This window comes from Strongylocentrotus purpuratus, unplaced genomic scaffold, assembly GCF_000002235.5.
Source record: "Strongylocentrotus purpuratus isolate Spur 01 unplaced genomic scaffold, Spur_5.0 spur5_scaffold_21, whole genome shotgun sequence".
NCBI lineage: Eukaryota > Metazoa > Echinodermata > Echinoidea > Camarodonta > Strongylocentrotidae > Strongylocentrotus > Strongylocentrotus purpuratus.
Window position 1 is genome coordinate 35,369,441 of NW_022145607.1, and position 13,866 is coordinate 35,383,306.

The 13,866-nt window shown below is 38.0% G+C and overlaps 1 protein-coding gene across 4 annotated transcripts in view; it reads right to left on the reverse strand.

Moving 5' to 3' along the window:
- LOC594750 (trafficking protein particle complex subunit 10) overlaps positions 1 to 13,866 on the reverse strand; it is a 43,262-nt gene that overhangs the window by 13,770 nt on the left and 15,626 nt on the right. For all 4 annotated transcript variants that reach the window (XR_004065838.1, XM_030994613.1, XM_030994612.1 and 1 more), the window contains exons 4-12: positions 13,188 to 13,387; positions 10,741 to 10,942; positions 9,189 to 9,300; positions 6,980 to 7,227; positions 5,344 to 5,490; positions 3,768 to 3,956; positions 1,756 to 1,847; positions 1,203 to 1,343; positions 325 to 443 (exon numbers count right to left, since the gene is read on the reverse strand). Coding sequence is in view for 3 of the 4 variants with exons in the window: in XM_030994613.1 (XP_030850473.1) it covers positions 325 to 443; positions 1,203 to 1,343; positions 1,756 to 1,847; positions 3,768 to 3,956; positions 5,344 to 5,490; positions 6,980 to 7,227; positions 9,189 to 9,300; positions 10,741 to 10,942; positions 13,188 to 13,387 (1,450 nt within the window). In the remaining variant the exon portion in view is untranslated. The remainder of the gene's footprint in view (positions 1 to 324; positions 444 to 1,202; positions 1,344 to 1,755; positions 1,848 to 3,767; positions 3,957 to 5,343; positions 5,491 to 6,979; positions 7,228 to 9,188; positions 9,301 to 10,740; positions 10,943 to 13,187; positions 13,388 to 13,866) is intronic.

Sequence of the window (13,866 nt, forward strand, 5' to 3'; positions counted from 1 at the left end):
CCCCTTCGCACACATTGTCTATACACTATAGCACGAGTCATGCGGCCCAGATTGAGATTATTTTCATTTTTTTTGTCAAGAAAGAATTCTTATGTTATGATAACTATGATCCTTAGTAATGAATTCATGATTCGCAGAAATAGAATGATAATTATTGAAAAGTATATAATTATTAGTGCTCGTGGTTTTACACTAATTTAACAACTCGCAAATTCTTCCTTGAATTCTTGATCCGCGAAAATATCTTTACATGAACATACTAGTTTATACAGTAGTGTGTGTTCATTAGAATAATATATTTCAGAAAGTATTTTCAGCTCATACCTTTCTCTTCAGTTTGTGGCACATCGATTGCTGCGACCCGGTTTATCTCCTTAAAGTAGTTCATTCTGTCAGGGTCAACAAACTTGTCTGCAGCCAGCTGACAGCACAGCTTCAGGTATGTATTGAGATGAGTTAAAGACAACACCTGGGCCCTGTTTCACAAAACTTGTCATCAGTGATGAATGACAGTTTGTGTTATAAGCTACTGAAATCCTTGCTTCTGATTGGTTATCAGCAGATTTGTCACTGCTTTTTGTCATTTGTCATTGAAAAAAGGCTTTATGAAACAGGCCCCTCTTGCTACTGGATTAAATAACTAGAACATCAATGGTAAAATGCTCATTAACCCTAAACCTTAACTTTTCTTAACTTTTTGATGTTTCATGAAAAAAGGCCCCCCAAAAGGGCAAACTTTGGATACAACAGTACTTCAGTAGTGCATGTACCTAGCGGTAGGCCTAATAATAATAATGATAATAAATCTAGATATATATAGTGCTTAGGTAATACAGAATACTGTTTTTAAATGGTATCATTTTTGTGTGGTATGTGTTCACGCTTGGATGAACAGGAGGTATTGTTTGCGAGAGTGCAAAAATCGACTTTCATAAGATGTATAATAATCTACTGTTCATAGATGATTTTAAAAATAATTAGCAATTTTCTAGGTGTAAACTTTTTTTGGACTCACACTGTTTAGTAACCATGAAAGGAGAGATGGAGAGAAATAAAATGACGAGAGGCGAAGACAAGAGGACACCTTCCTGCAACCTCCCTCCAATCGCTTCCCAAGTAAGACCAGTGCCCCCCCCCCCCCCTGGAATGGTTGGATCCACACTACACCACTGTTCCTATCACACAGGTTTTAGGAAGGATATTTGAGATTGTTATCAAGCTTCTTGTAACATCCAGCTAGCTCCTTTCTGGTCGAAGCTGTCATCATACCCCATCCTTCTGCCTCATACACCTTAAGGGCATCAGACAAGAAACTCTCAGCTTTGTGAAGCTCTCCAGTTTTCCTGCAGGGTACAAATACAGAATATTAATTTTCAAAAATCATATATTTCCAGTGGTTACATACCTGCCAACATTTGAAAATAAGGATTAGGAATTTTGTGCACGGTATGCCTTCAAAAATAAGAAATCTTATATCATTTGTATTAATAAATCACTTGTATTGCCAGTGTAACTGGCAATACGCGGTAAATCTGTATCAAAAAGCGAATAAAAATTCGCTGCTTGAACATGCAGCCATTCGACGCACGCAATACGTGAACTCTCAAATCGCGGCACATAATAAAACAAAATTAATTTGGCTTTAGCACACACACAAAAAAAAATTAAAAAAATAAAATAATTTTTGTAGTTGAAAAATCAGAACATTCTGAATTTTCGGGTCCTAGAAATCTTGGAAACTTGGTTGGTACTCACATGTAGAATGAAGCCAGATCTTTGCCAATCAGCTTTGCAGAACGCATTCTTCCTATATGCTTGAATGTTCCCATTGCTAACTCAGACAATTCCTAAAAGATACACAAGCATAATTGAAATTTCTCGTAAAGCATACAAACAAACTGCACTTAATTATTGCTATGGCAGGCAAGGGTCAAGAATTTCCATTTTCGGTTTAACTTAATAAAATTTGGAGTGGACTTTAAAAGATTATTATCATTATTATAATTGAAGTTGTGTCACCATACAAAATGTAGTGTTTTATAAATCAAGATTGTCAAGACTGTTTCAATATTCATTTTCTGCCTGCTACTTTTGGAAATAACTGTGAATAGATTTCATCAATTATCAAACATCTCTTTTTACAAATGTGTAATAAATATTATAACAGAATGGTAACCTGGCAAACTTCTCATTGACATAATAGGCCTGTATTATGAACTCCAGTATAATTAAACCACAGTTTAAGTGTGGTCTAATTCCAGCCTAACTCCAGTCTATATCGGCCCTTTAAATCAGAGTTTTAGATTTCACTTTCTGAAATTTGAATTGCTGGTAGACTTCATTTCGCTTTCTCAAATTTGCAAGGTAGCAGATCACTGAAGTAACTATCACAGCATGGAAATTGTATAGGTCCAGCATGATAAAATTTTCTCAAAGCACTTCTGAAGGTTAATCATGACAAAATAAGTGGCAAATTTAATTCCTTCTTGGTCAAACAGTTTTTGAGCGTCAAGTAACGTCTGGCTGGAATGCTCCCCAGGGAGTGGAGATTGTGCACACAGTGTGTGCGGACAAGCACTGAATCCAATGACCGGGGTAATAATAGTATAAAGCGCTTAGAGACATTTGTATTAAGCGCTATATAAGTGGAATATTATTATTATTGAGGGTTCTGGCTATGGTGTTACATTTTTGCATAAACTACCATTGAATGAAAGAAACATGAAATTTGGAGGCAAATTTCAGGCTTCTTGAAGATAGAATGACCGCTGAGCAAGTGCAGTAGCAGCAGACAATAGGGACTTTTAGATTTGCGTGGACTGATACGTGTGACGTCCATTCAAGGCAGTGCATTAAAAGGACGTCGATCGTAGCAATCCACATTGTCTTCGTGCAAATCTAAAAGTCCCTAATGTCTTCATGCCAACTAAACTGTAGTTCAACTTAGACTGGACTTAAACTTTGGTGTAACTATGGTGTAACTAAATCATATTGTCAGAAACAGAAATGGAGTTAACCCTGACTTGAGACTGGACTGGTCTAAATTAGGTTGTACTTAGACTGGTCTTAATTAGATTTTACTTAGACTGGTCTAAATTAGGTTTAACTTAAATCCAGCTTCAGAATATCGAATAAGATCAGAAAATTGCTATTCAGATAATGTTGAATGAAGGTATCAGGTGAAACTAAAGAACTCTTACAATCTAATCACTTTCATTAAAAACATCTTCTACCCTAAACAACCAGATGGTAAGCTTTTCAGAATGTCATTAAGGCCATTCTCAGAGCCTCAGAAACTTCATAATTATTCCCTTGATTAAAGGTCTGAGGTAAATCAGCATTAAATGTATGTGTTAAAGGTAATGACCAGTTCTGGTCATACGATTGCATTGTGACAGAAACGTTGTGGAATCGATCAGAAAAGGTTGATCATCTACCATATAAGTATTGGTGTGTACAGCAAGGTTCTGGAATCATCAAAATGATAAGAAATTTGGCCCAGTCTTGGTAAAGTTACAAGCACGGTACACAGAAAGATGTATATGCGGATATCCGGATAGATATAATAATTTACCAAATATATTAATTAGTAGGCAGTTTCCCAGCAAAATTTGTATCATCACGTATTAGTCAAAACATATTCTTTCACATGATTGGTAAGAGAGCTTCCATTTCATTTTTTTCTTCACGAAAACTGGTCTATACCTCTAAAGCAAAATAAAATGATTTTTAAAAGATTAATCACACAATGCATGTCCACTACTAACCAGGTAATGTTTTGAGAAAGAATCTTGTGAGCTGAGAGCTTCCCTAAGCATCTGATTGGGGCTGTTCTCCCTGGCTCCAACCTCTGCTGTTTGTCCCATCCCTGAGAGGAGGTCTACCACCGAGTTAAGCTGCTCTGAGGTAGGCGACGTATCGGGCATCAAGCCTCCAAGCTCGCCCAACTCATTCAGCTGCACACACACACACAAACAAATATTTAAAAAAATGGAACATTTTCAAATGTATTTCAAGTGTATACATGTTTAACTAGTGACGAGCTATTACATTCACATGTTGTAATTCTTGTATCTCAATGGTCAGATTGCGAATTGCATACATACGTGTATGTTTAAACATATTTGTGGCTTACACCCAGTAAATAAGATCGATTGATCGATCTGTAATTGAAAAACAAGTCAGAAAAAATCTTGGAACCAGCGGGACTTGAACCTGCCATCTACTGCTTGCCGGGCAGCGACTCTACCACCAGGCCATCACTGGTCCATGGCACAGTCACGATGAATAGAAACAAATATCCAAGCTCTCCTGATTCATTCTGACTTATTAATATTCATTAGTCCGCCATAGGACAACAACTTTTATAAATGTAATGCTTCCTGGGAGAAATTTCAATAGTTTAAACATATTTGTGGCTTACACCCAGTAAATAAGATCGATTGATCGATCTGTAATTGAAAAACAAGTCAGAAAAAATCTTGGAACCAGCGGGACTTGAACCTGCCATCTACTGCTTGCCGGGCAGCGACTCTACCACCAGGCCATCAAATATGTTTAAACTATTGAAATTTCTCCCAGGAAGCATTACATTTATAATACGTGTATGTTGTTGCTTGGTCAGACATTACATGAAAAAGCACTTACATGCATACCTAAGCATAAATTTCTGGACACACTAGTCCTTTTTGGGGCGAGTTTAATATATATTGTGTTTGATTCAAACAAATTTAAGAGAAATCAAACCCTTAAATAGTTGGAAACATGTATAGAGTTTAATATCACTCCACATCAATACTTATTAGCAATCGTTCAAACATCATGACCCGACACCTACTAAAAAGAATGGTTGAACTTTCCTCTACACAAATATGCTTGGAAAGAATGATGTGTGTGTGTGTGTATCAGGGGTGATAGTGAGCACTAAAAATATATATATATATTTCCCCCCCCCCCCCCTTAACCACGCCAACCTTGAGTAAAAACAAAAAAGAGGATTTGCAGGGGAAAAAATGGCTTCTAACAACATCCCCCCCCCCCCTTTTGAGTAAGATTTTTTTTTTTTTTTTTTTTTGAAGATTAGAGAAAATAGAGATAATTTCGGGAAAGAAAAATATTTAAAAAATCTGGAAAAAAATAAAAAATCAGGAAACTGATTTAAATCGGGTAATTATCAGGCCTGGGGTACGTTTCACAAAATTTGTCATCAGTGACAAATGACAGTTGTTGTTATAAGCTAGTGAAATCCTTGCTTCTGATCGGTTATCAGCAGATTTGTCACTGATTTTTGTTATTTGTCATTGAAAAAAGGCTTTGTGAAACGGGCCCCTGGTGTGTATTTACCTTTTTTTGTGCATAAAGCCACAGACTTGCTGTATAGTGTGAATAGGTATTGATGTGTGCTGTGTCACTGCTCTTCTCACACTTCTGCAGCACCTCCAGGCAGCTCAGAAATACCCAGCATGCAATGCTGCCCTGCGGCATACTGACCTGGATGGAATAAATGGAAAGCATTGTGAAAGAAACGGTGTGGAATCGATCAAAAAAGGTTGATCATCTAGCATATGAGTATTGGTGTGTATACTGCAAGGTTCTGGAGTCATTAAACTGATAAGAAATTTGGCCCAGTCTTGTTTAATTTATAAGCACTGTACACAGAAAGATGTATATGGGACTACGCGACACGTGCGCGATATCTATCAGGTCCAAATAGATATTTACCAAATATATCAATTAGTAGGCAGTTTCCCGGCAAAATTAGTATCATATCACGTATAAGTCAAAACATATTCTTTCTCATGATTGGTAATAAGAGCTTCCATTTCATTTTTTGAGAGGGGGGCGTTTCCAAAACTGGTGTTTACCTTTATCTCCTGCACTCCTTTACAATTACATGTATGTTTGAAATGACATGTGTATGTGCTCTGTAGCCTCCAACACTCAAATTTAATATTTTTTTCGCTCCCACTCTGTACCAATCTCTTACTCTCTCCCTCTCTTCTCCTTTTTTTAGTTCTTTCTCATCCTTTCTCTCTCCCTAACTGCATACAATTATGCATAACGTTTTGTGCTTTGTACACTTCCCCCCACAGTCTCTTCAATAGGAACAGGAGAGTCGACTGCCTTGAGAAGAGATAACTTCTTACATCAAGCAAGGTTAGCTTCCTCCCCTCCATCTCTCTCTTTCTCTCTCTCCCTCCCCTCCATCTCTCCACCTCCATCTCTCTCTCTCTCTCCCCCTCCTCTCTCTCTCCCCCTATCTCCCCCCTCCTCTCCATCTCTCTCTCTCTCCCCCTCCCCCCCCATCTCTCCATCTCCCTCTCCCCCCATCTCTCTCTCCCTCCCTCCATCTCCCTCTCTCTCTCCCCCTCCCCTCCATCTCTCCCTCCCTCTCCCTCCCCTCCATCTCTTTCTCTATCTCTCCCCCTCCCTCCATTTCCCTCTCTCCCCTCCTCTCTCTAGCTCTCTCTAGCTCTCCCTCCCCTCTATCTCTCTCTCACTCCCCCTCTCCCCCTCCTCTCTCTCTGGCTCTCCCTCCCCTCCATCTCTCCCCCTCCTCTCTCCCTCCCCTCTATCTCTCCCCCTCCCCTCCATCTCTCCCCCCTCTCTCTTGCTCTCCCTCCCCCCCATCTCTCCCCCTCCTCTCTCCCTCGCCTCCATCTCACTCCCTCTCCCTCGCGCTCTCTCTCTCCCCCTCCCCTCCATCTCTCCCTCCTCCTCTCTCTCTCCCTCCCCGCCATCTCTCTCTCTCTCTCTCTCTCTCCCTCCACTCCATCTCTCTCACTCTCTCTCTTGTCCTACTTCTAATATCTTAAGCCCCTACACAGAGTTATTTGCCCTGTAGGCAATCTACTGCATATTTAATTATCTGTTCTGCTAACAATCCATCTTTCAGCTCCCTCTCCCCTCCATCTTTCCCCCCTCCTCCCTCCCTCTCCTCCATCTCTCTCTCTCTCTCTCTCTCTCTATTTTTTCCTACCTCCAGTATCTTAAGCTCTTGCACACAGTTATGCATGAAGTTCTGTGCCCTGTAAGCTACTTCACTTGGTCTCTTCAGTAGAAACAGGAGAGCCGACTGCCTTGAGAAGAGATAATTCCTGACGTCCAGGAGAGTTGGCTTTCCCCTCTCTAAGAGCTCTCGCTTATCCATGTTGACCGGCTTGGATAGGTTTAGACCATCCCAGCAGTTGCACGGGGCTTGGAAGTCAGACAACCACTTGGGCGTTGCTGTAAGATGGTGGGAGGGGTGGAGAAGAGTATAATACTGTAGCATAATTGGTCCAGTATTTAGTAAGACGTAGAGGGCGTTATAGTTAATTGTGAAATATATACATGTACATCGTAAGATGTCGGTTAGTCAATGTTGAGCTGTCGTTGCTACAGGTACATGAAACGAGATAAAGTTACCTGAGCTGCAAATACTCTGTAAGTGTTATTTCTTTAGTCCTGTCATACATTCAGTGGCTGCGGGAGTGAGTGAATGAGAGCTAGTCTACGTTTTTCTTACACGATATACTTTTGTAAGAGCCCACTGAGAGATCGTTGATGAATGATTGTCGAGAGCGTGGACTGGGTTTTGAGAGACTGCAAGGCAGAACGCTACCCCGGCAGAGCCCGGTTATGCCACAATACAATCTTTACTACCGGTACACAAGGGATGCATAATGTCTTTAACAGAAGTTAAGATCTAGAATCTTGGAAACAAGATGGAAAAACATAAGATGTAGTCTGAGTTCTAGGTAGGACCATTGGGTGAGGAATTTACACATATTCTCTATTCTACATAATTATAAAGCCCATAAAAATTAACCATTGGCATAAACTTGCTTCTAAAACAAAAAATACATGTATCTTGGCAGAGATAAGACAAGTTTGGCTGTAATATCATGCCTTTTAATATTTGCTAGCATCATGAAATCTTGTTTTCCAACACTTCTGAAAACAAGATGAAATTATAATGCATTTTATGTTTCAACTAAATATATTCCCTCACGTACATTATGAATAAAGTACACCACATTGCATGGATGGATTAGGAATGGAGGATTATGAAATATGTCAGTTCCCATATTTAATGCTCAGGGTTCTTATTAAAAGCTAGGTGCCGTGTATTAAACCCGCCTATACATTTGATTGTTTCTGGCTATAGATCCAGCTACCAATGTCGTTATTCTCATGTCGGCATAATAAAAAGTAAAGTCACCATAGAGCTGTAAAAGCACAGCCGATTTTTACTTACAAAGCTTCTTTATCTAATCAACTTCCTTGAGTCGTCGCAAAGAATTAAAAAATGAATCAGAGATGAGTCAAGTTTTATGATTGAACCCTTCTTTATCTAGCTAACTTCCCAAATTCCTTAGGCCATCTTTAAGAAATTGTTATGTTCTCTTCTATGCATACTACTTCATGTAATACCAACAATAAAAATGCACAATCTGTAGCGTCTTGCTATAGCTCTGTCGGTATGATTTTTGTAACGACTTCACTGTAGTACAATATGACAATTTTACATTCATTTATAGATTTTCATATCGTTTCTTCCAATATGAAAAGTAAGTTAACTTAGTAAGATCCCTGCATGCTTAAAGGGCCACTCTAATCAAAACGGGCTAAAAAAAAAAAAAAGTCATGAAGAATAATTTTTTTCCGAACATGACAAAGATTTTTCTAGAAATCATCAATAATTCTGGAATCTAGCTTTAAAAATGACGCCTCAGAAGGCTCAGAAAAAAGCCCAGTTTCGGTGATGACGCATTTGACATCACTGCAGGCGCCTCTCCGGTGAAAAGAAGGGTGATTCAGGCATTAAAATGTCCTTAAAAAGGCAAAGTATGATATTCATTGGGGAAAAAAGACATTTATTCGAAAAATAACATGCACGTGATAATCCCAGTATGTTTTGGCAGTTTCGTCATTCCTAATTATGAAATTATCAAAATCGGACATGCCCGCAATGACTTTGTGCATCATCAAGCAACGTGACCGTACTACCTTTTTCCGAGGGGCGTAGCCCAGCAAGCGTGAGAACTGTGAAAAATGGATGGTTATTATCATTTTTTTGTCAATTTAGAGATTTTCTAAAAAATCAGAAGCTGGAATATTAATATCTAGCTGTGTATTCATGTTTTGAAAGGCTATGTTAGTTGGGTTATAGTGGCCCTTTAACACATTTCTTCCACATATCTCACCTCCTGCACTTGAGTTAATAATGAACTGGGAGAAGAGAGCATCCAATTCATCATATTGTACCAGAGCATCTTCAAACTGCCTCAGAGTCTCAAACATGAATGCAAGCTCCTCCTGAAAGGATACAAATGGCAATTTGATAATGATAAAGAGAGAAAGATGGATGGCAATATGATAATACAGAATATGACAATATATACAGATCGATCAATCAATTTTATTTACTGGGTGTAAGCCACAAATATGTTTTAATAATTGAAATTTTTCCCAGGAAGCATTACATTTATTTAAAAAAAAATAAAAAAATGATAATAACCAAACATAAATACATACAAATGAACTATTAATAAAAGAGCCATTATAGGCTATCGCTAACTCCTGCTAAAAGATCATAAATAGAAAGGAAGTGATAAAAGGAATTTGTAATGATGAACTAGATAAAGAGAGCATCTTGTCCATCATAAGAGTATCAAACATGAATGCACACACTCCTCCATGATGACTAACTAAATTAAATGGAGAAAAAAAAGTGTGTTCTGGAAGAATGATAGAATGCATATGAATTTGGGTAACTTTCAATCAAACAATTGTAAAAGCTACATTTTGGTCTGTACAATGTCAATTTGCCTAGCGTGGTACAAGAGTGAGAAGACTGAATCAATAAAAAAGCAAATATGTCGAAAAGTCACTGGTTGATTTAGTTGATTTACATCCATTTTCCATGCTTTTCATTGTTTTCAGATTAGATGATCACTTATAGTATAAGTTATGCTTTGATTGAATAAGTATGTAAATCCTAAATTGAATTTGTTTTAAAAACTAAAGAAATATGTAAAAACAAATTATTTGCCCACTCCAGAGATGCCAACTTTTAGAAAACATAAATAGGGAGGATTTGTAACGGACACCAAATAATGTGCGCGTAGCGCACATCTCGAGCGCGTAGCGCCCGACCCATGCGGCCGGGGTCCAGGGCCCGCCTTAGGGCCCTGGAAGCTCTGGGGTTCTAGATGCTCTCTGGTGCAATCTGAGCCTTATTTTGCAGCATTTTACATGTGTATTTAGTTCAATAATTCCCACTTTTTTTAAAATAACATACAAATTGTACAAAATGCATGATGAATTCCTTTCATATATATGATACAGTGTTCGGTCTTATACTTCTGATACCATTTCTTGGTCTTCTTTAGCTGATTTTCCGCCATTTGGATTCTGTGTCAATATCCACGCATTGGTTACGGCGATCCATATGCTGAAACAATCTTTCGCTACTCTTAATTTGTCTTTTAATATAGTGGATTTACTACATGCTAAAGTTAACAGACGATATTTCTCATTCAATTCACAGATATATATACTGATAAGCGCCAAAAAAAAAAAAAAAAAAAAAAAAAAAAAAAAAAAAAAAAAAAATCATTTTTTTAATTTTTTATAATAAATCGGGAGGATAAGGATGGTGATCGTAAGGTCGGGAGTTGGGGTGAATTATCGGGAGGGTTGGCATCTCTGCCACTCGTATTACAGAAAATGACAAATCTTTGACTCTGATTATACCTGAAGTAAGAAATACTGGCAGAAATTCCAGTCCTTGTTGTTTCTACTCTCCCGTTCAGCCCGGATCAGCTCCTCAAAGCGGCCCAGGACCCGATTATATGCCAAGAGAACCAGGTAGCGCAGTCGCTGCATGAAGAGCTGCCATGAGTCCTGGGCCCGGGGTGTAGGAACAGGGTTGTTGGGCTCATGGAGAACTATCACCCTGTCAACAAAACAAAAAAATAATACAGCATTTATTATGCGCCATCGATCTAGTAAATTATTCTGAGGCGCAGAGGGATAGAATTAGAATGAGATACATATAAGAACTAGAAGGGGGGAAAAATGCATAGATGTACATTCAACATATAATTAACTAAAATAACATGCGAACATATATGACTTTAGATTCTTTTTAAATGTTTCTAGGGATTCTAGTGATCGGATCCTCAGTGGAAGAGCATTCCAAAGAGATGGCGCTGCAGAAATAAACGCCTTTTCTCCCAGATTAGACATAGTTCTTTGGACTGTTAACTGTTTAGTACCAGAAGAACGGAGATTTCTGCCTGGGACATATTCTGTGATGAGATTTTGCAAGTACTTTGGAGCCTGACCATACATTACTTTCCATGTGTGGAGTAAAAAAAAAAATACGGAGAGAGATAGCTGCTGAAGCACAGAAATGTCCATCATTAAACTCCCTCATTCAGTTCCTTTCAGTTTCTTTGCTCAACAAACAAATGTGCCAAGTACTTTAAAGGTAAAGACCAGTTTTGGAAACTCCCCCCTCTTAAAAAATGAAATGGAAGCTCTTATTACCAATCATGTGAAAGAATATGTTATGACTAATACGTGATCATACAAATTTTGCTGAGAAACCGCCTACTAATTGATATATTTGGTAAATTATTATATCTATTCGGACCGGATAGATATAACGCACGTGTTGCGCACATGTGCGTAGTCCCATATACATCTTTCTGTGTACAGTGCTTGTAACTTTACCAAGACTGGGCCAAATTTCTTATCATTCCAGAACCTTGCAGTACACACCAATACTGATATGCTAGATGATCAACCTTTTCTAATCGATTCCACAACGTTTCTTTCACAATGCAATCGCATGGCCATAACTGGTCTTTATCTTTAATTAATCATTTATTTGAATTAATGCCCCGTGTGATCTCCTTCTCCAATGGTCTGATATGTGTAAGCATAATAAAACCAACGAAAAGAAAGAAATACTTCTGTATTTCTGTCAAGAAATGAAAACTATGTTGACATGGTTTCAATTAACTACATTAATTCGATGAGAACAGCTTCCTCTGTCAATTCATTTAAGAGATTGTTTAAACAAAGTTGTAATTTGTAAATGGCTCAGCCGAACATACACTACGTGCATGTTCTGTAATATTAACATGACTTATTCATATAATTGCAGCTTAATCAATATTTTCCTATTGACATTACTGTTGAACTAGGTTAATGATATACGTTTATTTTGCAAACAAGTATTATTTGTTAACTGTTCTGTATAATCGTTATGCTTTTTGATGTAAATATGTTTATGTTTATTCAGGGCCCCATGGAAGACCACTACTAATTGGTGAATGGTCTACCCTGTCAAAAGGTTAGAAATAAACAAATAAATAAATAAATTATCATCAAGAATCAAGAAGGACTTCATGAATGCAACCACTTATACCATTCATATGTATCTAGCCTAGCAACATTATACAGGCTTTGGCAGACAAAAACAACTTATCTTTGTCAAAATCCACAAATATGATAAAAGATATTTGTTAATCAAATATTACACAAGGTAATCTAAACACATGTTTCACATTTGCATGTAATTGATATCCTTTAAAAGGCCCACTGTACTACTTGTAGCTACTTGCTCCCTCTATATAGAAAACTTCCCCAATCGGCGCCTGTTGATCCCCCATGATCCTCTATTTCCAATGTTATTTGAGAGCTGAGTTGATGGGATAGCCACCTGTCAGTGACCTCGCAGTGTGGTCTAATCCCTCCTGGCCAAACTAGAGCAGATAAGCTTGAAAAAGTCTGTAAATCTATTGGGTGGTATTCTCTTAAGTTAAGCCGGGACTAAGTCCAGACTAAACAAGAATTTTAGTTCGCAATTCTATGGAATGCTAGGTTTCATCTTCCTCCTTCAATGTTCATGACAAAGATAATCTACCAAGGACTTTGTTGAAATTCAGTTTATACTCATATTATCTTTTTCTTCCTATTTCAGTGCAAAATTAATTTTTTGGACACTTTTCATTGAAGGATTAAAATAATCTGTTCAGGGTAAATTAGTTCACAACAGACACTCCATAAAAGTGTGAACTAACTAAGCACGCGCTAACTTAGTACGGGCTACCGGAATACCACCCAATATGTTTACAGTTATTCAGGAATTGCATAAAGTAAAACAGCGCAAGACGGAGACTGTGAAGTACCTGTCTGACTGTTTACTGCAGAAATCATTTCTAATCTTGTCCAGGACAGAAGTCCGAGGCAGGAACTTCTGTTTGTTGCCTCTCTTGGGATTGGACGTCTCCACGAGTACAATCAACCAATCACTGACGTTGCATTCCTTCAAAGACTGCTGCCATGCACTGATGTCATTCTTCACACACATCTTGTACGCATCAGCATCCTGAAAAGAACAGAAGGTTGTTCACATGTGCCTTAGTTAAACCACACAGATAATAAAGGGATAGTTGAGTTCTGTTTTCAGACCACAAATGCCTTCAAAGTGCATGGTTATTGCTCTTATTGACATTTCTAGTGCCCTTTTCGAACCTAAAATTGCTATGAAGGTAATTTTAGACCCCAAAATGTTTGAAATTTAGCCAATATGATCATACCACTTCAGCTCCACTTTCAAAAAAATATGGTGACCGTTAATTAATTATTTCATTAAAAATAACAATCATGGGCCGGCTGGTTGTGCATTATATAACCAACACGAAAATGCCAACAAAAAAGCCAACATCGCCATTGGCTGAAATATGACGTAAAAGGCACTTTTTCGTTTTTTCAACGGCTTTTTCAAATTATCTAATATTTGTGGTGGTACACAAGTATTAGAAATCGTTATATTTATGGATATTTCAGCCGTCTCTGAACCGATTT